Source organism: Prinia subflava, chromosome 28, assembly GCF_021018805.1.
Source record: "Prinia subflava isolate CZ2003 ecotype Zambia chromosome 28, Cam_Psub_1.2, whole genome shotgun sequence".
NCBI lineage: Eukaryota > Metazoa > Chordata > Aves > Passeriformes > Cisticolidae > Prinia > Prinia subflava.
The window spans coordinates 2749991-2777662 of NC_086274.1; the positions used below are offsets into that span (position 1 = coordinate 2749991).

The 27672-nt window shown below is 44.2% G+C and overlaps 1 protein-coding gene across 4 annotated transcripts; it reads right to left on the reverse strand.

Moving 5' to 3' along the window:
* Positions 1 to 180: 180 nt before the first annotated feature.
* On the reverse strand, positions 181 to 27671 carry B4GALT4 (beta-1,4-galactosyltransferase 4). Of its 4 annotated transcripts, XM_063419927.1 has the most exons (8): positions 27175 to 27462; positions 26721 to 26855; positions 14106 to 14586; positions 12296 to 12528; positions 8682 to 8869; positions 3806 to 3928; positions 1255 to 1359; positions 181 to 815 (listed from the first exon to the last, which is right to left on the reverse strand). In XM_063419927.1, the coding sequence occupies exons 3-8, from the start codon at positions 14371 to 14373 to the stop codon at positions 674 to 676; spliced, it is 1059 nt and encodes a 352-aa protein (XP_063275997.1). In that variant the 5' UTR covers positions 14374 to 14586; positions 26721 to 26855; positions 27175 to 27462; the 3' UTR covers positions 181 to 673. The 4 variants fall into 4 exon arrangements, with proteins under 4 accessions (XP_063275997.1, XP_063275996.1, XP_063275995.1 ...); XM_063419926.1 differs by lacking the exons at positions 26721 to 26855; positions 27175 to 27462 and adding an exon at positions 27478 to 27671; XM_063419925.1 differs by lacking the exon at positions 26721 to 26855.
* Position 27672: the final 1 nt, after the last annotated feature.

The following is a 27672-nucleotide window of genomic DNA, read 5'->3' on the forward strand; positions in this document are numbered from 1 at the left end:
AGCGTTAAAATACGTGGAGAGGAATTTCTCCCCCTGCAGCACAGCTGGCTATTGCCTTTCCTTCCTGATCCCTGGAGAGTGACAGGCATCCTGCTGCAGAATGAGACTGATCACTGCCACGGGACATGCCAGCAGTCCCTCAGCCAAGGACACTGTGGTGTGAAGGACGAGACACTGGAGTTCAGTGGACTGCATTTATTGAGAAATTCGTAACATCTCCTTACCCATTACCATTACTGCTCTTCCCTCACACAAAAGCAGCTTTTCCTTAGACTAGAAAAAATTAACTTTTCTCATCAAGTTTGTAGTTCTTGAAGAATTGTGCTTTTAACAACACCACAAATAACTTCAAAAATAGTTGCAAAACCAAATTTTTTTTCAGGGACTTGGTTCAAGTGCTTCCACTAGACCAGCCCAAACAAGGACACTTTTTCCAAGGTCCCAGCAAAAAGTGCATAGAATAACACAAGGACCTGTCCCTTGGGTCAGTCCGTAACTCCAGTCCTCACAAAAGGAAACTCTCAACCACACAATGAGACGCTGTGAAGGAACACTTAACTTTCCCCTGTGCTACTGCAGGACTCTTCTAAGCAGGTGCTGGAAGTCATCTGCTCTAACAGCAGCCACCAAGGAGATCTGTTGCCATTTCCTATAACCTGGGAGGTGCTGGCCCCTATGAGACCTTGGGCTGCACGCTGAAGTCCACCGTGATGTTGATGTACAGCGGGTTGTGTTCCACAGAGAGCAGTTTGTAGGCACAGGAATTCAGCCCGTCTGTCTTCCATGTTCTAGAGACCTGACGAAGAAGCTTCATCCTGAGGACAAAGAGGAGAAAAATCTTCACTGACGTGCACAGGAGAGGAGTTTTGAGCTCTTTCTCAATGGTAGTAAATCTGGAAGGAAAGCTACTGCCATTTTCTATCTACTGGGTATGCAAAGTCCTGTTTTTCCTCTTTTCAGCACAATCACCTATGGGGAGAAAAGTCCTTTGGCTCAGTCTCTGAAATCATGCATAAATCATAGATATGTAAGTGTAATTTTGGAATTTTCTAGGAAACACCACCCAGTCAGTTCTAGAAGGATCTCATGTAGAGAAAACAGCTGGCAGCTGTGAAGTGTTGTCACAGGGGTGTCCCCCAGGGCCTCTGGGTACCACAAAAAGCCTTTTTGGCCTAGAGCAAAGAACTCTTTCCCCAGGTGCCTGGCTCAGCACAGACCGAGACGATGCAAGGTAGAAACCTGTTCCTGACCCACCTCTCTCGATTCTCCTCGTTACCATGGTCCCGGTTGTGGAAGATCATCGTGTACCTGGCCACATCAGCAGGCGGCCTCACCACTTTCATCTTCTGCATCTCAACCCTGCAAGAAGCAACAAGAAGTGTTGTGAGGAAGGCAACACCTATGAACCAGCTGTTAATGAAAAAACCCAACAGTTGGCGACTTCTTCTCTTATAGATGCTGTGGAAGCAAATATGGAGAGCTGTAAAAGCTCATGTGCATCTCTTCCGCAATCCATTTTGCCACAGAAATGAGGCTCAGAGTTGCATTCCTGGAGAACAGGTTCTGGGGGGGTGACAGACACACCTTTCTTTTGAACAGAAGCAGACAGCTACTACAGTAGAGATGTAGAGCTTTAAGCACACATTATACAACAGAGTACATTTATATCAGGCTTGACTGGGCTACTCTTGCCCTGTAGCAAGGCTCCACACGTTCTGCAACAAGTTCATCTCAACCCCTGCAATAAAACCCTTATACCTGGTAGTTCTCCACTTATAAAAACATTAAAAAAAAAAAAAAAGCTTGTTTTCTTTTTTAATAGCTGGCAGACAGCTGCAAAACTTTTAGTTGTTCACATGAAGAAAATTTATCTGAGAACAGTGCCAGAAGCACTGAGCCCTGTGCTCAGATCTAAATGTCTGACATCAGGCACTTGGTTGGAGCTTTTGACCTTACACATACCTGTGAAGCACAACTTTGCCCTGACAGTAGAAAGAAAGAAATTTTATGACAAGGGAATTAAGGAATCTTAAGGACTCTTAATTAAGAAAATAAGGAATCTTAAGGACTCTTATGGACTCTTTGCTAGTCACTCATCAGCTGAAAGAAAAATAGGAAACCATGATTTGAAAAAGCTGAGCCCCTTACAGATTTTCATGACTTTGTAGCAGTAAATTATCAAACAACTACAACAAATGATCTGAAGAATCTCTCTGTGATACACACCTTAGGAGGGAGCCCAAAAGAGACCACCACGTTTGTTCCAGAGGCAAAACGGTAGAACGTGAGTCCCTGGCCTTGAATTCTGAGGGCACCGAAGGGATGCTGCCACCTGCTGACTTCCCTCGGGAAGGCTCCAAGGATCTCTGCACCCACCAGACACCAGGCTTGCCATTTACCTCCCCCTGCAAACTCCATCACCAGCACAGCCCAAAGCCCAGCCAAGAGGAAAAGCACAAGCCCAGTCCAGCCGCAGAGCACCCACTGGGTCATTTCTTGGTTTCCCCCACTAAGACATCAAGAGCTGCAAAGTTACAAAGTGCCACACAAACCCATCGCTGTTTCCAACCCCTTGCAAACACCCCTCAGTAAATCCTGCTGCTTCTCTGCTGCCCACAGGAACATCTGAAAGAACTATCACCCATGGGAAGCCAGAGAATAAAATAGCACCAAGCCGCCCTCTAAACTATAAAAGTCAGCTCCCAGGAGGCCACAGAGTAGTTGGTGTGTCTAGGCAGGAGGAAGAAGGAAAAATAGTTGTGGTTAAGGGAGAGAAATCCATGCCTCCAGCAGACCTTTCAGATTTCTTGAGACAGAGCTGACCAATCTGCTGAACTGACACCGAGAAACACTTTCATTTGGAAGTTCCTAACTTTTCACACACTTAATCCCCTTTATATTTACATAACATCACCAGGGATATAAATTTTATGTCCCCAAAACGTTTGTTTGCAATATATTTAAGCAACTGAAAAGGATAACAACTCAAAAATGACAGAGTATAAACCAAGTTACAAACTGATAGGCTCTGCCATCAGAGCGTGTGGATTACCGGCTGTTTGCTTGTGGCTAATTTACTGATTTTACTTACTTACTTAATTAATTAAATACTACATTTACTAATAGCAATGTACAATCAGAGGTTTATTCGTAGGCAAAGGGCAAAAGAGCAACATAAAAGTTTGGTTGACTTCTTTGTCCCGCTAAACCTCGCCAGCCAACAGATTTCTCCTACTTTGACAGGCACATCTGCAAAATGAGTTTTCACAAGAGCAAAGGGCATATGCATATATATGTAGCCTTTCTAGTATTCAAGTTATTTGCTATTTTCACTATAATCAACAATACACAAACACAAATTAAGCCCTGCTTGGAGCAAATCCAGTAGTCAAGGAATGCAAAACACCCAGTCCCACCAAAACACTGCCACATTCAAGCAAAGCACTGGAACTCAATACATTTGTGTGTCTGGCAAACCACACCCCAGACTTCCAATATAACCAATTTCCAAGCAAGAATACAAATGCTGTGTGTCTGAGACAAAACCAAGCCAAACCAACCAAACAACTGAACCCACACCCAGCCAGCAGTGCTGTGAGGAAGAGGATGAGGCATCAGACATACCCCAACCCTTGCAAAGAGGAAACTGCTCACAGAACTGCATCTTACACTTCACCTCTCCACTGCAAGACTGTTCAATGCTGTTTTGGATGAAGGCCCCTGGAGTGCTGTGCTCTTGGAGGCTATGTGTGAAGTTGGGCTAGTTTTAAAATTTTTTTCTTAAAAGTAATTCCTCATTGTTTACCTGATTCGAAGGTCATCGTCTTCTCCACCCCAACCCCAGTAGTTGTTAGAGAATCCATTCACTTTGGAAAACTGATCTCTTGTAAGAGCAGTTACACCTCCAAAATATCCCCGGTACCGTAACCTAGACATACAAGAAGAGAGAAGGAAAAATTAAAAGTCAAATTCTGTCAACAATGAAATCATCACCCTGATACTCCAAATCTAGACTTGTCTTTCACAGAGTTAGGGGTACACAAATGCTTAAAAGTTGGTCCTGTTCTCTTCCTCTTTTCACAAAAAGATGGCAATATGCTTTAGGCCAGAAAAAATTACCTCTCCAACTGAGAGAACAGAGTCTTACGCAGGAGCTTCTCTCTCTTTACACAATTTCCCTTGGCAGCCAAACAGGTACTTCATTTCAGGGACTCTGAGGTACAGAAAAGCAACAAAGCTATGCACTCATGTAGTGGAAGCTCTGCAATAACAACTGTGAGCCACTGATTGTCTTAGAGCTGAATCTGAAAAACTTGGAAAGAAATCAGCTCACACAAGGGGACATGTGCTACGGGATATTGCAACAACAATTCCAAGGTAAGGTACAGTGCAGGTTACTTAGTAACCCACTGGAATGGAGCTCAGCTCTAAAGGAGATTAATTTCTAACTTTTACCTTCCTCATCCTGAAAAATGCATCTGCTTTAAAAAGATGTTTACATATCATGTTTATTTACCTTCTTAGGCCATTCTGCTAATTGCTTTTTCTGATGCCCTGCTCTGTCTTGGCCCTTAAGGTAACATTACAACACAGCTTCTACTACCTTGCCCCAGCCCATTCAGAGGTGATGGGCACAAGGCTGCAGATTTCATTTGTACATGTAAGTGAATCTAAACAGATGAACAAATTGCCAGGGCTAGAAAGTACTTCTTATGGCTTTCGACAGGCCAGACAATGCTTATTATTATTTCTGGTTTACCATGAATATAATTTAAAAAACACCAAAGGAGAAAATAAACCAGCACAAGACCCTTAACACAACCTCTCTCAAGACTATTTTTCCTGGCTGATTTTTGCTCACAGCATCACAGAGAAATTGTGAATGTCAAAGGGACCCCTGGAGATCACTGATCCAACCCCTCTGCTCAGAGAGGGTCTGCTAAAGCAACTTGCTGAAGAATATGTTCAGTCAGATTCTGAGCATCTCCAAGGATGGAGACTCCACAATCTCTCTGGGAAGCCTGTTCCAGTATTGGACCATCCTCGCAGTAAAAAGACACATCCTCATTTTTTCATACGTTCAGGTGGTATTTCCTGTATTTCAGTTTGTGCCCATTATCTCTTTCACTTGTGCCCATTATCTTGCCTTTCACTGAAAAGGGTCTGGCTCCACAGTCTCTGCTCCCGTCCCTCAGGTATGTGTACACATTTCCAAGATCCCCCTCTGCCTCCTCTCTGCTACACAGTCCCAGCACTCTCAGCCTCCCTCACATGCCAGATGCTGCAATCCCTTAATCATCTTCTCAGGCTCTCCTCTGGACTAGCTCAGGACTGGACACGGTATTCCAGGTATCATCTCCACGGTGCTCAGCAGAAGGGAACAATCACCTCCCTCAGCCTGCTGATGACTCCCCACCACGATGCCACTGGCCTTTGGCACAAGGGCACACTGGTGGCCCAAGATCCTTCCCAGTAAAGCTGCTTTCCAGACAGCTGGCCTCCAGCAGCTACTGGTGCACAGAGTTACTTCTCTCCAGGTACAGGACACTGCATTTCCCTTTGTTCAGCCTCTCTGTTCAGATTCTCCAGCCTGACAAAGGCCCTGCTACATAAACCAGCCCTGTGAGATTTCTGTCCTCTGAAAACCTGCTGAGGGTGCAATCTGCCACATCTTCCAGGCTACTGATGAAGACTCTAGCTGGTACCAGTATCAAACTGGTGTAAATCACTAGTGACTGGCCTCCAGCTGGACTCTGCTCTACTGATCAGAACCCTTTGAGCCCAGCAGGTCTGGCACTTCCAGCCCATCTCACTGTCCACTTACCAGTCCATCCTTCATCACTTTGTCAGTGGGGCCATTATGGGAGACAGTGTTGAAAGCCTTCCTAAGATAAACATTATCCACTGCTACACCCTCAGCCAAGCCAGTCAAATCAGAGAAGGCTATCAGGTTGGTCAGGCCTGACTTGTGAACAGATTTGTTCCCTCTCCTTTATCTCCTCCCCTGGAGAAGAAAAGCCACAAGGTAGAGGAAGTTCCATCAAGCTTTAATTACATATTACTGCCTTGAGACTTCTGCTACGGATACTCCAGAGGAAGGCAGTAAACAAACAGAATGTACAGCAAGGAGGTCCCATAAACAGGAACAGCAGGGCAGAGCCCTCCCCATCCGCGCTTTCAGGACAGTCACCAACAGGAGCACATCCCGTTCCAGCAGCCTGGGAGTTTGGGAACTGACTGCCCCTGCACACACCCACATACACACCCCACTGCTTGCTTGTTCACCCCATAACTCCCCTACACCACTGCAGAGGCAGACACCAACAGAGCCAGAGCTGGGGTGCACTGGGAAGAGTGGGACCAGCAAGACAAGGGGGGGATTCTCCTCCTCTGCTCAGCCCTAGAGAGGCCACATCTGGAGTGCTGTGTTCAGCTGTGGTCTCCACAGTTCAAGAAAGACAAGGAACTGCTGGAGAGGGTCCAGCAGAGGCCACAAAGATGATGAGGGGTCTGGAACACCTTCCTTATGAGAAGAGGCTGTGGGAGCTGGGCCTGTTTAGTCTGGAGAAGAGAATACTGAGGGAATTTCATCAATGCAAATAAATATCTGTGAGGTGGGCGACAAGGGGATGGTACCAGACCCTTGAATGGTTTCCACCAACAGGGTAAAGAGCAATGGCCATAAACTAAAACACAACAAGTTCCACCTCAACATGAGGAAGAACATCTTTCCATGGAGGGTGGCAGAGCATTGGAACAGACTGCCTAGGGAGGCTGTGCACTCTCCCTCTCTGGAGACATTCCAAACCCACCTGGATGAGTTCCTGTGTTACCTGCTCTAGGTGACCCTGCCCTGGCAGAGGGCTTGGACTGGATGATTCCCAGAGGTCCCTCCCAACCCCATCCATTCTGTGATCTTGTAATCAGGACAGTGCTGCCCACTCAACCCTCCTCAGGCAGCACAGAACTGGCAGAGCCCAGGCATAAATTGCTCTCAGCTGATATCACCTGCAAAAATGCAGCTGTGTAACAGCCCCTGTAGGCATCCCTTCCCTGAGGACAAGAGAACACCAGCTCCTTTGGAATTTTAAAATTGGACTGAAGAACACATACAATAGGAATGGTCAGGAGGAAAAGATGTGCTGGTCACAAGGAAAAACCTCAATTAAAATAAAAGAGCTTTCCCAACCTTATCTTCAAAGCTTTAATACATATGTCTTCTGTCTAAAAGAACCCAAAACTGAGCTGTAGTTTATGTAGCTAAAGATAAAGCAGTGGATCTCCAAAGGCACATTGCTGCTGAGATTACTGCACCCTGCGTCACAATAGAATACAGGCCCCTGGAAGAAAAAATAATTCCCCCACCCTGCATCAGGTAACTAATAAAACCCCAAAACCAAAAAACAGACAACAAAAAAAAGACCACCTCCCCCCAAAACACCCCAAAACCAAACCAAACCAATCCCACAAAACACAACACATTTCTGCTCAGGACATTTTGTGTTAATAGAGAACATGGATGGGTTCGGTTTTCTCCACCTCATCTGAGCAACGTGTCTCACTATGCTCACCTCAGCTGCAGCAAAACACTGAGGTCACCCAACTGGGATTTCAACCTGTGGTATCAGCTCAGTTCAAGCATCATTCCTGAGCTCACAATCTGAATTCCTTCAGACATGCCTTGGAAGCAGAGCATTATTAGCCCACTTCATGGATGCGTAAACACAGGCAGTGACACAGAAAAAGTACTAATTATCAATTCAAGTTGAATTATCAAGTTCAAGCCACCAGCACTCCAATGGAATACACTGCAAGGCTCTGCAAGGGCTCCAAAAGCCTGTCACAAGGCTAGTACATATGTACTTGTTCCAGTTTTCACTAAATGACTGGAAAGTGAATATTGTTCTGTGTCAGTATTGGCACATCCCATCTCTTTCTCATATATTTAACAAAGGAAATGCAGAAACAGCAGAGCTTTACTTCAAAGTACTTTGAGATTAGATTTTGAAAAGCCCACTCCAATCAATATTTAGAGTGATGTGACATGAACTGAATCTTGAAAGAAACAAGTACGGTGAAAACACTTTTAGTCATTAAATTCACCAAGCTCAGGAGCCTTTTCCCTCTGAGGTGGACTGAACCTGACTTTTCACTTTAAACTATTTATATCACATAAGCACTTAGGGGAGTCATTTAAAAATCAGAATGATCCTGTGTTAGACACTGCTCAGTGAAATAATTAAAGGATCGCCCTATCCCTTGGCAAATTCCCACACTTGAGCTCTCAATATCAGACATTACCTCTTCAACAGCAGAAGTGGCAACTTCTGTTACAGTAAGATCACATCTACAAATCACAGGATCAAGAAATTGCAAATGTGTATCTAGCTTTGCCAGAAGGTCTCTACACAACCTCTGGCACATTGCTTTCCTCTTGAAACACCCCTTAATTCAACTCCAGAAACCAGAACAATGACAATGATCATTTGTGCAGGTGACCACAGGGCTGACTGCAGAGGTGTCTGTCCAGTTCTGTACTCCAGAGAGGTGAAGTGTTACCACCAGAGACCTGGTGCCAGGAGGAAGGGTAGACACCAGCACACAGCTCCATCAGAAGAGGAACATTATCAGTAACATGGCATTTCCCTGTTAGTACTCTTTCCATATTCCTGGTTTCCTACCTGTATCCAGTATTGTTCCTGCCAACTACAAGGTGCTTTGGTTGTGTGTCACACATGTAAATGTTAAAGTCATTTTCTGGCACCAGATCCACATCATGGAAAATGAAACAGTCCCAGTTTGCTTCTTTTAGGGCCTCTAGGTATCCTACATTCAGCAGTTTGGCTCGATTAAATTTGGTGTTGCCAGCCTGTGGAAAAGAATGGAGAGAAACAACTCTGAAGAAGGTGCCACAGCTTTTGAACCAGAGCTGCTGCAGGGCATTTGTTCCGATTGTGTGGTTTGTAACCCGTGTCAGCCTTTCCAGCACCTCCAGAGCAGTAAGTGCACAGAGTGCCCCGTAACACTGGGCACAGCATCAGAGTGTCCAACAGTGCAAGGTGTTTCTCAAGCCTCTCTTCATCACAAGCACACCCAGCCAGGCCCAGGAAAGCCTGTGCTTAGCTGGGCACCACAAGTGTGAGTGCCCCATGGCTTAACCACCCTTCTGCCCCCAGTGCTGGAGTTACCATCAGGCCCCACAACAGAAGATACATCAGTACAGTCTAGAAACTGCTGTTCCATACAGTAAGGCTCATGGAAGTCCTTTTTTAAAAAGCAAAATCAAACCAAACCCCCACGTTAATCCCCTGCTAATTAGTCTTTAGATGTCAGAGCCCTTGCCATGAATGATTTATGCCTGTCCCCTCAGCCATGCTGAAAGAGTTCCCTGTATTCCCTCAGCTCACACACAGGTGGCAGAGTGGGAGTGAAAAGCAGGTCTCTTCACTTTTACCTCCTACTTATAACCTGATTATGCTGTTGCAGGGGGCATGCTCCTAGCACAGTTTCACCTTTTTACTAGTCTTCATCGTTTGCTTTTGCTATAAGTTACCTAGTAGTCGCTTTTCAAAAATCAAATTTTTCACCTCTGAGGTACAAGTATATCCACACACACCTGGCAGTTTTGTAAGCTTATCATGTCAACATTCACTTCGGAGCAGGACATGTGCTTATCTTGCTATTTTCATTTCTTACCTGGCTGCACACCGTACCAGTCTGCAGAAGGCTTTCTGCTCTTGGGGACAAAGTGAGGATTTCCCTCAAGTTCTCACTAGGGAACCACAGGACCAACCCCTGCCCTCCCAGAAAAAGACAAAACAGTCATTTTCCACAGCAATGAGCCTGTGTACTTGAAAGAATAATTTTAAAAAAATGTTCTCAAGAGAAACTGCTTGGAATTCTAGCAAATTTTCTAGAAAGTGCCTGGGCAAAAAAAAGGGTCCATAGAAAATGAGAAAGAAGCTGGCCTCTCCAGGCTGAGAGAAAGTGAGCTGTAGGGAAAAGTTGTTGTATACAAGGCATGTTTTATTGTTCTAAAAAGTAACACCTGGCTCTAGAGTACGATTTGTTCACTAAAACAATCATCTGCTCTGGAATGAAGCAGAATTATGGAATTTATGACTCTATACCTGCAGTCTGAAAAATACAATAATAGTACCCTTTCTGAGAAATTACGACATGGATAATCAATTGCATCCATCCTCTGGAGAGAAATTTTCCAGTAAAAAATCTAGATACAATTCACCCACAATCAGGATGTCAAATTTCTGAATTGGGTTTTTTTGGTGTGTTTTGTTTTTCTTAAGATGTCCCATCTATAAAAATACCCATGAGACAGTCTTCTCCTGAGGATGAAAACAAAGGTTACTGAGTGATCAGAACAAATCAGATGTCTGGTAAGGTACACTCAGAGAACATCACTTGTATTGAGTATCCCAGATTAGTTCAGCACAGCCCCTCCCATCTGCTGAAGTTCTGTTTTCCTCATCAGTGCAAGCCACCACAGCAGGGAAATGCCAGCTGACACTGCTTTCCAGGAAGGGCAGTTTTCCGTGTCAGACCACATGCTGAACAAATAGCAAAATTCACTCATCTTTTCTCAAGCACAGAATTGTATCCCTCTGTTTCTATGGAAAAATAACACTGACCACAAGACAAACTTATGTTGGGAAAGAAATTATTCACGCTTTAGAGATTACAAACTCACATTGTTTTGAGCCACAGTATTCATGCATGCACACATTTAAGAGAAGCACGATTTTAGAGATGTTAAAAGCAGCCCATAAAGAAGAAATCTGGAGTAAACCCTTCAGTGGCTCACAGAAAAATTTACGAAAGGCCCATTTAATCTACCTCCAAAGTAGACTGTGTAATTTAACAGTTAAATCCTGTTTGTCTCTCCTCAAAAGAAACTTAAAACAACTAATGATATCACAAATCGAGAGTGAAAATGGATTTGCCCCAGAAGGGTTTTGTTAGACCCACTTTCCAGTCTTTGGGCATGCCTGTCTACATGGAAAAGTTATTATATGAAAGCTTCCAACCTTCCAAGCACAATCTCTGATAGAACAAGTTCAGACTCGACACTGCTGTGCTCATCAGACAAAACTTCCATACTTCTGTATTACTTTTTGCCAACATGACAACAGCAGTTCTCCACTTCACATATTTCAATAAATTAACAAGATATGCCCATTCTCCCAATAATTTATTCCCAACCACTGCTTCCTGCTAGAATGAGCCAGTAAATGTATGATTATAATACATATTAATGCAGGAATAAAACCCCTCATTTTTCCACTCTAGAGGCCTCACAATGACTCTAAACAATCAAAGAACAGTTCATTCCAAGTAAAAATATCATGCCATGACTTTTATTGCTGTTCTGCTGAGACACTCAGCTGAGCAGAAGTGTAAGAGTGGAAGCCTTCACCAAGAAAGCACTGCCTCATACTGATTAATTGACTCTAGGCTCTTTAATCAGGAGGGAAGAGAAACTGAATTAATTTATCACCTTTTCTTTTACTGTCTCAAATGACTTTTTGAAGCCAAAGCAAAACATATAAGTAAATGAGAGTAAAAGAAAGCAAACATAACAGAAGACCAAGAAAAAGACAGCATATTGCAAAAGAGAAATATATAATGCTTTTAGCACATGCAATTAGAACATAAGCACCTTGATGAAAGACAACGTGGCACAGCTTAAGTTTTAGCCACTGAAACAGCATTGCTAGAAAGAAAACAAAGGAATTAATAAATCTTTCAGGAACCAAATGCTCTTCCTTGACAACTACTTCCCACTGCACTTGCTGGGCAAATAAAGCAGCTACAAGCAGCAGCTGCTGTGTTATGTTTGAGAAAGCAGAGGTAAAACCACAAGATACACACGACTTACTAAGCACAAGAGCCTGATGGAGAGAGGGGCTAGAGACAAACTGGGGCCTTCTATCCAAATGTGAAGACAGAACAGGCCAGCCGAGTTACATGTGTGGATACTGCAAGAGAAGTGAGTTGCACTGGCAGTTCAAAAGATGCTTACCCTGCATGCTAACTCAGAAACACCAAGTTACTTAGACTGAGAAATGAATACCAGTTAAGGACACTGCCAGTAGTCCCCAGCCCCGGGATCCAGGAGTGCCACCAGCAGAGGCTGCAGGCACTCAGCCAGCCAGAAGAATTATTGGAAGCAGGCTTGGAGGACGGATGTCGGCCAGCAGAGGCAGCAGAAGCCTCTGCTCAGGCTGCAGGGCACGTCCATCACCCTCACCCACACAGCTCTGCAGAGCTGCCTCACCTGGTGAATGACATAGATGCCGTAATCCAGCTGCTGCCTTTGCAGGAAGGGGTGGAGGTGCTGCAGGAGGTAGAGCAGGTGCTTCTCTCGGTTGCGGTGTGGGATAAGGATGGCCACGTGCTGCAGGGCCGAGCACTCCACAGGGTGGTACCGGCCCTTGGCTACCTGAGGGTTCTCCTTTTGCACTTCTGCCAGTGTAGCAGATGCTTTGAAGGACAGTTTGCTGGCACCTCCTGTGAGAGAAGCACAAGGACCTTTCTTGAGTCCTTTCAGGTTGTGGCTGCTCCAGTCACTTAATGAGGCACTATGTAACCAGTGCAAGAAACCCAGGTTCAAGCCCCAACTGGCTTCCCCACCCTTCCAAGAGAAAAGTAGTACCACAAGGATTTTATGCAGGCAGTGGAAGGAGTGGGTGTCAAGCATGTAGTTGCTTAAACTGACTATGAAATAATAGCAATAAAATAAAAATATTTTTTAAAAACCCAAGAGAAATTCTAAGCTACTGCAGAAGGATTGGCCAGAAATGGCTGCCAGGGCAAAGCCAAGGAGAAGAAAGTGGACAGAGACATAGGATGGTGGCTGTAAGAAGTCATCGGTACCTAAAGCACAAAAAACCACAACAGGTTCAAGGCTATGAATTAGTAAGATAAAACACACCAAGGCTTTCTGCAGCCAAATTAAATTTTCATCTCTTCTCTTGCTAGCACTGAGCCATCATCCCAGCTCCTCTGGACTCAGCAAGCCCATGAAAAAGTACAATTCAGGAAACTGTGATGGCTACAGCCATTGCTGTATTTACTTAATGAAATGTTTCTTGGGGTCAGGGTGAGGGTATGCAGGGAGACAGAAGCTTTTTGGACTACATTAGGGAAGAAGGAAGAATTCACCTTCCCAAACAAATCCCTAATCAGGTTCACAATACGGAAGAGAAAGAAGATAATGACACGATACTGCAAAGCAGGAGCCTGGTGCTGCTAGCAGTACCTAGCCAAGGACAAAGTAGAATAATAAAAATGCCCAAACCAAGAAAACAGTCACCCATTTGAACCTTCATCATAATTAGTGCTAACGCAAGCAGAGTTGTGAAGTCCTTCAATTGTCAATACAGAGACAAGAAAGTATACTTAATGAAAAGACAAAAAACAGATGAAAGAAGAAAACACTTGTGGTTAAGACAAAAATAATTTCATTTTTTTAAAAAGCAAAAGATGCATGTGTAAGCAAGGGAAAAAGAAAAATTCCTTCATTTCATTCCTTCATTCCCGCCATTTGCAGGCACGTGTCTGGCCAGTCTAGGGAAGCAGGGCTTCAGCACATACAGCAGTTGTTGGGAAGACAAATGCTGCCACCATGAACATCCCTCCTTCCTCCTTTCCCTGAGCTTTTTACTGCTGAGCATGATGAATGGCACAGTCACAGGGTATGTATGGAATACCACTGCAGTCAGCTGGGGTCAGCAGTCCACACTGTGTCCACGCCCAGCCTCCTGCCCACCCCACTGGATTTCAGGGGGCCAGGACAGAGACAAAGCCCCACCAGAGTGCAAACACTGCTCAGAGGAGCCAGGTTGCTGGTGTGTTACCAAAGCTGTTTTATCAACAAATGCAGAGCGCAGCACCGGTTGCTCTCCCAGCCAGACCCAGCGCAGGCACTGGGTGCCACAAGGCGCTCTCTCACCCAGGAATGCTTCCTGCAGCTGGCTGTTTTGGTTCCACAGGAAAGGTATCCCCCTGGAATATGACTAGGAAGAAACCCAAGTCAGCAGCACTACAACCTGCTACAGAGAGGAGAGGAAAACGTCATTACTTACGCAGGTACGGAGACACAGCTGGGCAGGGACCCTGAAAGGGCTTCACCATGGGAGCGCCTGCAGTGGATTCAATCTTCTCTTCCTTTGGACTGTGCTCCAGGCTAGTTACCTTCCTGAAAAACTCCAGCACGCTCTTAGCTTTAGGAATTTCTTGTCTGGTGTCCACTAAGTAACTGAATGTGGTCCATAGCACCATCACAAATAAAGTGACGAGCACCAACACTTTGAACTTATAGAAGAGGTTAAAAACATTCAAGCCCAAGGCCATGGCTTTCCCTGATCCACACCCAGCTTCCTCTGCTCTGGTGCCAAGGCAGGTCACTGCATCTCTAGCGGGGATGAAACCACAGCTCCCAGTAAGAACGTCACAGTAGGGAAGTAAAGCTGGAGGTAGGGGGCGCTGCCGCGCTTCCTGCAGTTTTGAAATTCATGGAGCCATAGTATTGTTTGCTCTTCAAATGTCACAAAATACGACTTTAACCTGGACCACAAAAAGAAAGAAAGAAGGAAGGAGAGAATTAGCTTCTACCACCTCCACACTAGACCTTCACAGATTTCATGAAAACAGGTTGTGACAATACACAAAAGGAACAGCAAGTATGAACAACTGGTCAGGAACAAAGACAGTGAGCTTTGGTCTCAGTTCAGCCACAAACCAGCTGCATTATTTTAGGCAAATCACTTTCCTGTTTTGTTGTCCTCTCTCAATCTTTCCTTTTTTTTTCAGATCAGAAAGTGCAACCACTACCTCATGTTACGTGTGTACAGTGCCTGGCAATACACAGGGTTTACTACTTCTGTTCCTACCAAAATTAACAACAGCTGCAAAGCAAGAGATTCTGCTGGCTAGGAGTAAAGTCCATCCAAAATGAAACCCACATGAATCTCTGCAGAAATAAGCTGTTTTCTTCTGAAAGACAGTATTATTGATGCTATGTTGCTCTGCACTATGCAGTGTGAAACCCACAACATCTGACTGGTATCAGAAATCATTATTCTTCATCTGCTGCCTGTCAGTACCACCTTTTGGGTCTTTGTCCAGTATTCCCCCTCTCACATGCAGTTGAAGGAGGAAAATCTTCCTGCTTTTTAAGAGAAAGGCTCCATTTTTCAAAGGTGTTAGGTCTGTGAGGAGCCAATCCTTTAGTCCACTCCTGCCCTCTTTCAAGGGCTCCATTTGCATACAGCCTTTCACTGCCATCATACTGTAGTTACCACTCTACTTCTTTTGGCTGTTATTATCATCTCGCAGCAGAGAAAGAATAACATTTTAATAAAAGAGAGCTCTGATATAGAAAACACACAAGAAAACTGCCACCTCTGAGAACAACAAGGACTGAGGCTAAGTGAAGCAAAGGCAGTGATTAAAGACAATGCACATGAAACAGGCTAGATCAAAGAGAAGAAACACAAAAACATGGAAAAGGTTATTTTATACCAGCCTCCAAAGTACATGAGACTCTGGAGAGATGTCACAGGCACAAGGAGTACAGTAACTCCACATTTCCAATGGCTTAGGCCTGGTGTCTTCTTGAGAATTTTGTTGATTCGTGGGAATGTGTACCAGAGCCTGACCCAGGACTAACAAGATGAACTCCCAAGCTTTTGGGGTTCACTGGGAATTATCAACTGCTGTCCCTCCTGGCAGGCACTTCATGGAAGAGCCAACCTGCTCTCCCTACTCACATGAAATTGCACACAGCAATGCTCTAAGGAAATAAAGGGACTCAAACAAAACAGAAAATGTCCAACCCTCCTCCATCAGTTTACACCCTGCGATAGCTGCACACAGGAAATCAGTGATAAGTTCTATGAATCATCTGAGAGCAGTGTGGACCCCATGGGTAATATTAGCCTGTAATTATGAAATCAAAGAGCTTAGAATTCGCTTATCTGACCTCTACCTACAAGTTTCTATGGAATAATCTAAACTGCTGCCTTTCATGGCCTCTCAGCTGCTATGCAGCACTCATCAGGTGAAGCACTTCCCCCAAAGGGTGCAATTTTCTCCAAAACTAACCAAAGGTCTCACTGCACAAAGCGCCTGCAGGAGGAGGGAATTTCCTTCTCCATCACCCAATCCAAGTGCACCAAGATTAACCCAGGCTGAAAAGGACAACATAAAATTTAAGATACTGAACTTAAATGCAGCAGATGACTATCAAAAGGTGTCTATTATCTTCACAGCTTCCCACTTTCCAAGAAATGGACTACAATTCAAAGGAGTTAAAACAGTTGCTCACCACTGGTACTCAGATTAGTGCAAATTTGCTGTCCTCCATAAGAAGTTCTTTCGTCCATAAATAAAGTCAAAACTTAACTATGCATGGGAAAAGACAAAGTAACACCAGGAGGCAGTCAGCAGTATTAGTCAGAAGAAGTGGTTGCTGAAGTATTTTGTTGTTTTTGTTAAAATATCAGGAAGACCAGGCAGGTGTAAAATTGCTAAGGTATATTAAAAATATGGACATAAGCTATGAACTTACTGCACGAACCTTATTTGTACTCTCTTCCACTCCTATTTCAACCCCACACATATCAATTTCCTTTGTCAGCTTTGCAAGATTCTATAAGCAGTTGCTACTAAAAGTTCACATTACTTGTCTCTGACAAATATTCACACTATACTACTGTCAGTGTGAATAATTTCACATAATAATTAAACTCACATTTCCACTGGCTTCGATGGCAGGGACAGAATGTTGCTGCTGCTTAAAATACACCTGAGGCCTTCAACAGGGCAGCATAAATATGCACACACAACCACAACCATTAGTCCCCTTCAGCTCCTTGCAACACTCATGCAGAAGGGCAATAATTCATGTTTCAGGAACCTGCAGTTGGATTTTTTTGGTGTTATCTACAGAGAATACAGCAAATATTTCAAAATGCAGACACACAAAGGTATTTTGGTATTTTAAATGGAAAAACACAGATGACTCAATTTACCTTACATTATTACTTCAGAGGTTAAAAGGTTGTTTGCCTGGCTTTTTTTCCCCTGAAACATGAGAATGGCATGTGCACAGAAAGAGAAACTTCATTTCACCAACAGAGGAGGAAGAACTGTGGAAGAACCGTACCCTTCTGAATGAAGATGACAATGAAGACCTGTCACTTTTATGATTCCTGCCAAAGACTGGGAACTTGGGAACTTAAGAGGACAATAATTGAGAATAAAAGGACAGGCAAGAAGTTAAGCCTCAATAAGAACCTGCCTGTCAGAGAAACAAAAAAACCCTCCTGGCCATTGCCCCTCTGGAGGTGTTGGGTCACCATTTTACACTAAGGACTCTTCAGTTTAAAAAATCATCTTTCACCAGCAAGCCTAAAGTACCATGGTTGCTAAGTCAGGCAGCTAACCTGGAGTCAAGAATACCAGAGCTTGGACCTTGTTTAAAAAAAAAAAAATAGTTAGGCTCAGGGCCTGCTGCTAAAAAGCCATACTTGGAGAAGTATTATAAAAGCCAGAGCTATAATACATAAAATCATTATTAAGGGAACAGTCCTAATCAAATACTGACTCGAATAGTCATGCAAAATCTACTCCAGCCTTAACAGTCTTGACAGTAACAACTGAGGCAGAAGAGACATTCAGTAGCTGAGCCCTTTCCACATCCTGACCAACCAAGTCCCCTGTCCCACTGATCCATTTCCCATCTTCCTTTTGTTCCCTATGTAGTTAGTGAAGCACATCTTTTCATCTTTGATACCCCTGGATTATGGCTGATACACTGGCTGGGGATGGTGGTGAAAAAGGCCACCTAGTCATACATTATACCATGTGAAAAAATAGTTCATTACTGAACAGATGTTGTTATAAACAATAGTATCTCAGAAGCTGGAAACATGGTTCCTTTTTCTCCTGTACTTCGTAACTCAGGGTGACCAACCCTCAAACATGGGTGGGAGAACACTTGTGGTGCAACTGAACTTTTCTCATAGCTCTGAAACCTGATTCTAGTTGTATGTGACCTTCATAAAATAGACCAAAGAAACTTTCATAGTTTCACACAGGAAACAAAGTGGAACTTTCTTGTGGAACTCTTCTCAGTCAAGCATAACCAAACCTAGTTTAGAACATTACAGCTGGCTAGAAGGGTACGGCCCTTCAGACCACAAGGTCAAAACCACCACAGTGCCCATCTCAAAATGCATAATAAAAAAAAAATTAAACAGAACAAAGCCACAGTTATGCAAATATGGCATCAGTCAGAATTCTAAACTTGATGGAAAAGGTGAAAGGTCTCCATCTACATGTAGATATACTCGTATCTAGACAGAGGCTGTAACACAATTCTGAACAGCTCCCTGATCATGGTGAGGCACAAAAATAGTGCATGTTCTGCCTTCCCCAATGTCACATCTGTACCAACAACTGTCCCTGTGCTCTGCAGCTTGTCTGACAACTCGAGTTCTATAGCCTGCTATGTGTTTTGAATCACATGCCAAACCCTGCCTCCTTGCAGGTGGAAGGTTGGAAGGTTTCTGGCTCGTAAGAGATTTATCTGCAGGACCCCATCCAGGCACAGAGCTGTACAACTCCTCCAGGAACTGGGGTGTTCAGTCCTCATCCTTGAGCCTGCTGCCACAAACATGAAGCACTAACCTGCCCTTTCCCATCCAGGTAGTCCAAAACAGTAAGCAAGGTTCCAGCATGGACTTCTTCTGAAGCAACCCAGGAAGACCAGAACCCCGTCCATACTCATCCAGGGTTTTCCCAGCAGAAACACACATGCACTGGAGTCTGCCACGGTGCAAGCACAGAATGAGCAAGCGACACACACACGTACAAGCTGGTTCCCCATGTCAGGGCTGCAGGGTCAGCCTGGGCATTTGCTCCTGATCGAAGCTAGTAGCACTACTAAACTCAGAAATACCCAGGAACACTGGACTAAAGGCTGTTCTTTTTCATGGAAGCAGAATTCCTAGACAAAGTCAGTATCAGCCAGAAGACTGAGAACTCGTAGCCCTGACCTAGGTATTACTGAAGAAAAGTAACCTTATGAACAAAATCTGGTAAGTAACTGGAGTTGATAAAAACTCATAATGTTCCAAACAGTGATTTTGCCCTGGCACATTTTTACATAAAAACTGTCATTATGATAATTATGCTAAAGCTCGATTCACTTGATTACTTTTCAAAAAAAAGTTACGCTTAACAGTACAAATAATCAGTGAGGACACGATGCCTAAATTTTACTTTTCATATGTTCACATTTAAAACAATTCACCCTGTAGGGAACATCTGCAGGACAGCTCCAGAAAAATATTTTCATCTGATGAAAGGAAAATTAATTTTTAATTTACACGAACCAACTTTCTGACTACTTGTTTCACATGGTTGACTGAGGACAGATTTCCCACAGCGAGCTCCTCAAGCTCACACACAAATTCCAAAGGCAGCAGAACGGGTTCAGCAGCAACCAGCATTCACTTCAACCTAACTCTAAAAACTATTAAGTTCAAGCTGGAAATGAAGCATGGAAGAGTTCCCTGGGACTGCACTTAATAAACTCTGTACTAAACAGACAATTATTTATTATTTACCTGGGCCAAAATCAAAAGCAGCAGTGGGTTAGCTCCGGGTACATCAGAAAGTGTAGCAGTCTTCTTCATGAACTCTACCAAGAAGGAATTTAAATTTCTGACAACTGGCAAGTTACAAAGAATGCTGTACAGCATCAGCTTTTCTATGCACAACAGTTCAAGTCTGCAAGTTTTATAAGAGTCTATACCTGGTCCTTTCACAGGCACCTCCTTCTTTTCAACAGATTAGTTTCTCAGTAGGGCGTTAAGCCAATAGCTTTTAACACCTCTTTTATGCAACATTTTCATAATCCTATTACCTCTTCTTATTTAAAGCCCACCAACCGCACCCGAGAAATGGTGCTACTTCAAAAGAAAAAGAAACAACTACAAAAAAAATCCAATCTTCAAACAAACTCCCTTTCCAGTTCTCAGAATTTCAAGCCAAATGAAGAAAGCACATTAAACCACTCACTGCTACTGTCACATCCCTCCTTCCTGTCGAACACTCACTCCAAGAGCTATGGAGAGCCCTTCACAAGCAGCAGACACTTTTCATCCAGGAAACCCCACACCATAAAGGGACCTCTGTTACCTCTCACAGGCTGCAAGAAAGAATCAGCTCCATATCACAGGATGGGGAAAAAAATATTAACGAGAAAAAAAAAAAAGTGCCAACGCATTCCACTTTTCCCCAGGCCAAAGAGGCTTCATGGTGCTGTCCCACATGCCCCTCCCTCAGCTCATGAACAAGCCCAGGATGGCAGCCAGCTTCCCTGCTTTCCTCCTAGCACAGCAGAAGCAGCCCACAGGCATTCAGGCATACCGAGGCACAAGCAACACTGCTCAGAAATAATTCCCACAACAAACCCTTCCATTAGAAACAAAGGCTCAAGCCTTTGCTCCTAAAAGCAAACCACAATCTATCAGTGCCCTTTTGGCATCTTTTCCATTTGGAGATTTTAAACATTAGAGATGTCATTCTTCTTACACATATCAAGCTGCCCACCCTCTTGTCCGTATCTGTGGAGAAGTCCCAGTGCTCCTCTCTGTTATCACCTAGACAGACCCTTTGGTGACAGTCCCACCACGGACCAAAGCATCTGCTTTATGCAAACAGCCTGGCTCACTGCCCCTTTTCATGAAAAGCAACTTCCTATTACTAGGTCATCCCTCACTGGTGCTTTTTCTACCACTCTGACCTGTAAAACTCGTCCTGCAACCCCACAGCGTCAGCTGGATGGAAACAGAGGTGTCACTTTGTCCTCTCACCTGTCTGGGGCTCCCTCAGACTACCAGGGATGAGGCATTGCAACAACCTGAGTAGACACAGGGATTTGGATTGCAGTCAAGGACGGGAGAGAAAGTGCAGGTACAGCCCCATGACAAGTGTTAAATTAAATCTCCTGTAACTCAAACCTGTTTGAGCTCTTTGTGCAATACATGCATTCCAAGCAAGTAGGTATTTCAAGGCACTTCCTCTGTGCCACAAGGGTCTTATCTACTTTCAGGACTGCACAAGAATTTCCGGGCAAAGCTTCCTCATTTCAGACACTCAGTAGTGCAGAAAGAACCTTTTGCACAAGCGCATGTTTCAACTGGTCCGTCACAAAGCCAGACCAGTCTGGGTGTCAATTGTCACCATCTCATCTTCCTCTCTGGTCCAGTTCCCAAACTATGATTTCTCTGCACCAGCACAAGCTCCCATGAAAACATGGAGCTAGCTGAATTAGGAAGCAAACAGAATTTCTAGCAACCTTCTGTAATCCTTTGTCTACGCTTCCCACTGAAAAATGTCAGAAAACCTGATATGACAATCAGCACAAAAACAGTAGTTCAGCTTTCAGTTGACTTGGAATGGTTATTTTAGGAGAATGATAACAGATATTTCCAGGCAACGACTGGTAACATTCTACAAACTGCCTGGACTAAGGCAATTTTAAAAAGGAAACAGATGAGTTAAAAAGAAACAGACCAAGGTGCACTTGTGGGGCCTGATTACAGTAACAGCCACTGCCACCTAAAATATTCCAGTTATGTCAGGAATACAAAGAGATACACAGATGTGCTGGCTCCACACTCTTTATTACTTGATAACTGCTTGGTACTCAATATAAAAGAACAAAGGTACTGGCAGCTCCAACTCCCTGAATTACAAACTAAATAAAAAGATAAAAGAATACGTAACACACCAGGAAATAACTGCCGTGGTTTGACCCCAGCTGGCAACTCAACACCACACAGCCGCTCCCTCAACTCCCCACCAACAGTGGGATGGGGGAGAGAATCAGAAAAGTAGAAGTGAGAAAACTCACAGGCTGAGATAAAAACTGTTTAATAGGGCAGATAAGGAAGAAAATAATAGTTAGAATAATTGTGAGAACAATGGTAATTAGAATATGCAATGGACATGATGCAATTGCTGACCAGCTGCCCAGCCAGACCCTGAGCAGCTGCCCCTGGCCAGCCCACCCCTCCGCTGATACACGGAGCATGATGCCCTTTGGTAGGGAATATCCTTTGGCCATTTTGGGTCAGCTCTTCTGGCTGTGGCCCCTCACAAATTCTTGTGCCTCTTCAGCATTTTCACTGGCAGAACATGGGAAACTGAGAAGTCCATGCCTTGGTGTAAACACTACTCAGCACCAACCAAAACATAGGTGTTATCAATCTTATTCTCTTACTAAATAAAAAGCATACCACTGTATCAGCTACTAGGAAGAAAATTAACTCAATCCCTGCTGAAACCAGGGCAACAGCCTGGATGTTTTAGCTTACACAACTCACTGTCTCCAGGAGTGTGGGCACCACAGAAGAAGCAACTGAAATTATGTAAATGAGGAAAGGCTTGGCAGATGAATACAGTAAATTCATTTCATAAAAAGAGAACATCACAGCAGAAAAGCACTGAAAAAGAACTTTCCACACATTTTTATCTCTGACATGTAGGACAGAGAAGAAAACAGGAGTGTGTCATTATCTTGCATATCCCTACCAGGGAGACCATTGTACTTCCACTCAACATTACCCTGAACAAGGAGTGCTATTCCCATGTTCCAGCCTGCTCTGGTTTATGATCAATAAACTGAACTGTCTCCACAGGGAATGCATTAGACAAATGCAGCAGTCCCTGAGCACTGGTACGTGTGAAGTCCATTGTCCTTTGAATGTGTGTTCCTGATTTTCTGGCTGCTAGACTCTCACTTTACCACTCCTGAACAAAAGAGGAATGTAAAGAATCAAAGGTCACTTACCAATTGACAAGGCAGACTCAAGTTGGGAAAAATTAATTTGTTGTCAATTAAAAATTGAGTAGGATGGTGAGAGACAAAAAGTACTCTTCCCCTCCACTTCCTTATTCCCAGGCTCAACTTCACTCATTCATCCTCACCTTATCCACAACAGTGCAGGGGGAGAAGGAATGCAGGTCACAGAATTATAGAATCATCTAGGTTGGAAAAAACCTCTATGATTTTTCATAGAGGTTCTTCCATCAAGTCCAACTGTTAACCCAGCATTGCCAAGCCCACCACTAAACCATGGCCCTAAGCACCACATCTACAAGTCTTGGGAATACTTCCAGGAACAGTGACTCAAGCACTTCAAAGGGCAGCTTGCTCTAGGGCTTGATAACCCTTTTCATAAAGAAACGTTACCCAATATCCCATCTAAACCTCCCCTCGTGCAGCTTGAGGCTATTTCCTCTTGCCCTGTTGCTTGTTACTTCAGAGAAGAGACCAACCCTTTCAGGTAGTTGTAGTAAAGAGAGGTAAGGTCTCTCCTGAGTCTTCTCCAGGCTAAACAACCCCAGCTCCCTCAGCTGCTCCTCACAGGACTTTTGCTCCAGACCCTTCACCAGCTCTGCTGCCCTTGTCTGGACCTGTTTCAGCATCTCAACGTCCTTTTTGTAGTGAGGGGCCCAGAAATGGACACAAGATTCAAGGAGTGGCCTCACCAGTGCCGAATACAGGGGAAAATCGCTACCCTAATCCTGCTGGGCACACTATTGCTGATCTAGGCCAGGATGCCACAGGCTGCAGCTTCTTTCACGGCATCTCCTCCTGCTACAACATCAACATCAACCTGACCACTGTACACTGAGGTGAGAGTTGTCCTCAGCCACAGCAAATGAGCGGGTGCTACTCCAATCCTGCAGTACAGTTTTCACTTTGCTGAGGCACAGTGAGCTCTGATCTACGCTAGGAAATGCAATCTAGCATCTCTAGGCCAAGAAACACATTTATGAATGGCCCCTCTTGTTACACAACTACAGCTGAGCCGCTGACCTCACTGTAAGGCACGGCACTGTCAGCCTGAGCCCAGCCAAAGCAGCAGAGTGAGGGATACAGCAAACAGCTCTGGCACAGCCCACTGCTCCCTACTGCTTACCACAGAAATACTCTTTAAGGAATACAGCACTTTTTAAAAACACCTTCCCATCCAAGATGAGTGGAATATCCTGAAAAAACACGTGATAAAACAGATTTCTCTGAACACAGGAACTGCATGTGAAATGGAATGCTCAGGTCACGACTCCACTCAGCAATACCCTGTCTTTTTCTGGCAGCTGCTGCCTTGCTGGAGTGGCATCAGCCAGTACAGATGACAGATATCAGAGGCCTTGACACTTTACAAAAATACTTCAACACATTCCTGGTCATATTCCTCACTCAACTCTCTCCTGCACAATAAAATAACATCTGAGAAAACCACTATATTACATTATCGCATATTCTTATTTCAGCTTCACAATACTTTTTTTTAATTGAAAGTGTCAACCACAGATAGCTAAAGCAATACAGAAGTAGCATAGACCTGTAGCTACTTAATACACTTACAATTTTCAGTTTACAAGTATCTATGAACAAACTTGTAAAAAGAGTGACTCTTACACTCAGTTACTAATTTCCTTCCCCCACCTAAGCAGATCCTGCTTGGGAGTCTGGAGAATGAAGGGAGATGTGATTGGGCTCCTCCTCTCCTCCCCTCTCAGGACTAAAGAGCTCCTGTCTCTCCGACCCTCCTCACCCAGGCAGCAGATGGGCTCTCTCTCTTTCAAAAAGAAGAGAGAAGGTTGAGAGGGATGATACTTAACTAAAGAGCAGAGCAGGGGAAGGTGGCTCCTTTCCAACCCTTCACTTCTCATTACTTTGCAGGTCTTACCCCTTCCCATCTCACTGATGAATAAAATTAGATGCAATTAGTTGACTAACTACAGAACCAGGGACTGAGAAGCACAAGATTAGTGTTGACGATGCCCCACCAACACCAGATCAAAAAACATTGCTATTCCTCGTAACTGCACACATTTACAATCACCACTGTATCCATTTACAAGCATTATCTGAATTATAATGCATGATAACTTTATCCCACAATTCACTGCTTGACAAATAAATATTTACCCAGCTGTTGCTCTCAGGACACCAAGATGACCCAGTTGTATCTGTAAGGCATGTTACTTGTAGGCATGCCAAAGCACTTCAAACAAAAGACAAAATACTTATAAAACACCCTAAATATGCTGAAAACCATAAAGAAAAAAAGGTGAAGGAAGCTCTCTCCCATCATTTTAGAGTATTTTCAAGGTCTCGTTTATATGCAGGGCAAAACTTCCAGTCTCTGAAGCAAAAAAAACCCCAGCTATCCCAGCTGCAGACCTGCTGGGTGACTTTTGAACTACATATTTGGCAAAAAAAAAAAATTGGTTTTTAACCAAATTCTTGCATCATTCAACCAGGCTACAGAATTTCCAGGCACACCTCATTCAAACTAACAAAAGCCAAGTTCACCAAACTCATACAGGTAACTTAGACTTAAGATCATAACAATAGAAAGCCAGCAATCAAGCACCCCTCAATTTCTATTTTTCTCCTATATATTATTTAAAAGTGAAGGACGTGCAAACTCAAACCAAAGAGAAAAACAAAAACCCAAGCTTTCCAAGGGTGAAGCAGCAAATGTCTTACTTCTAACTAAACATATTTGTGAAAATGACACCCAGCTTTTACAAAAGTGACAAGGAAATAGCCACATGAATCAAAACCAAGATCAATCATACCTAAAGGAAGTGCTTATCAAGAAAACTCAGTCACAGTAACATTATCTTGGATGCAAGGTGATACTTCACACTGTTAAAGAAAGGTTCATGAAACATTATCCAAGCTGAACAGTGAGAGAGAATAATACGAAACTCCGAAGTTGTGCTTTAAAGTAATCTAAATTTAATCAGTGTTTGTAATTAACAACAGAAGATCTACACAATCATCACTGAGTTGGCAAAGAAAAAGATATTTAGAGAAAGAGCATCTCACACAGCTACCAACTTTACTGACAGAAAGTGTAAATATTTAAGTTGAAGACTGTGAACTGATCCCAAAGTTTATTTCTTTGGGTTCTTTTAATAGCAGCTATCTCAAAGACATCAAACTTTCACCTTCCTTTTTTCTAAACCTCTCTGCTGAAAACTGTCTTGCAAACTGCCTCAGCTGTCCCTTGGGAACTTCCACAGCTGTTAAATGAAGGGGTAGAAAAAAAGTTAAACCCACAAAAGATATTCATTGTTAACTCTTTGAGACAAGCAAGCATTAGTAAGAAACTGAATATGCATATTCTCCTTTTTGACTATTACTACCAAAATGCTGTGAAAACCTTAAAGTCTGCAAGGTTTCAAATCTTATCAGAGCTCCACTTTAAAAGTATTTATATTATGACTCAGAAATAAAACTTTCTTGAATACTCATGCTAGTAGCCCTGCTTCTGCTTCCCCTCAACACCTGCAAACACATTTCACAGAATCACAGAATTACCTGGGTTGGAAAAGACCTTTGAGAACATCAAGTCAAACCTGTGACCTAACACCACCTTATCAACCAAACCATGGCACTGAGTGCCACATCCAGTCTGTTTTTAAACACCTCCAGGGACATTGACTCCACCACCTCCCCACAGCTCATTCCAATGCCCAATCACTCTTTCTATGAAGGATTTTTTCATAATGTCTAGCCCAAACTTCCCCTGGCACAGGTTAAGGCTGTGTCCTCTTGTCCTGTCACTGGTTTCCAGGGAGAAAAGATGGATCCCCACCTGGCTACCAGCTCCTTTCAGGTAGTTGTTTCCACCATCACCTGGAGTCTTTTTGTCAAATGACAGTCTCCGTGAACCTGTGCAAGTCTTCTTTCAAGCCCACTGGTCACTATTCTGGCTCTTCCAAATTAACATCTAGAGCAGCAAATGAAATAATTTATGTTCTGTCAATGATAAAATGTTTAGTGAAGAGCATCACTTGCTTGTGCTCCGGTTTCCACGTGTGAAACGGAGAAAATAACAACCGGTACTGCATTTACTTTAACACAAAACCATCTAAAGCCGTACTTAAAATGCAAAAACATGTGCATTGCAGACGTCCTCCTGACTTACAATCCCCGAGCCCGAGTACAGAAAGTACTTCCACCGAGTACGTAATTTTTAAATATGTAACTATTGCCAATTATTTCAGTCAAGCTATACTATGATGAACATCATGTCCCGGCAGACTTACTTGCACGATCACGGCCTCAGGTCCTGCCTGTGACGTCCATGAGGGGTTCCCCGCACGCACAGGGTCTCACCCCCTGCAAGTCCCGAGCTGCTCAAGACGACCCAGCTTCGGCCACGTACCAGATGCTCCGGGTCCGAGGAGGTGCGATTAAACCCCTCCTCCCTTTCGCTAGCGATCCCAAGCCGAAACGCCGGCCGCCCATTCGCTGCCCTGGGCGCTCCTTTCCACACCCGCCCCCGCAATTCCGCCGCTCTCCTCAGGACCGGCAGCTCCTCACTGCTCTCAGACGGAGCTCGTACTTACGGGGCCCGCGCCTCCCACTGCTGCCGGGGCCGCGGGGGCACGGCCGCGCTCCCGGCGTGGTTCCCGGTGCCGCAGGGACAGGGACACGCTCCCGGTGCCGCAGGGACAGGGACGCGATCCCGGCGCCGCAGCCACACGGCCGCGCTCCCGCCGCGGCCCCCGGCCCGCCACCCACCCGCTCGCTCGCGCAGGCGC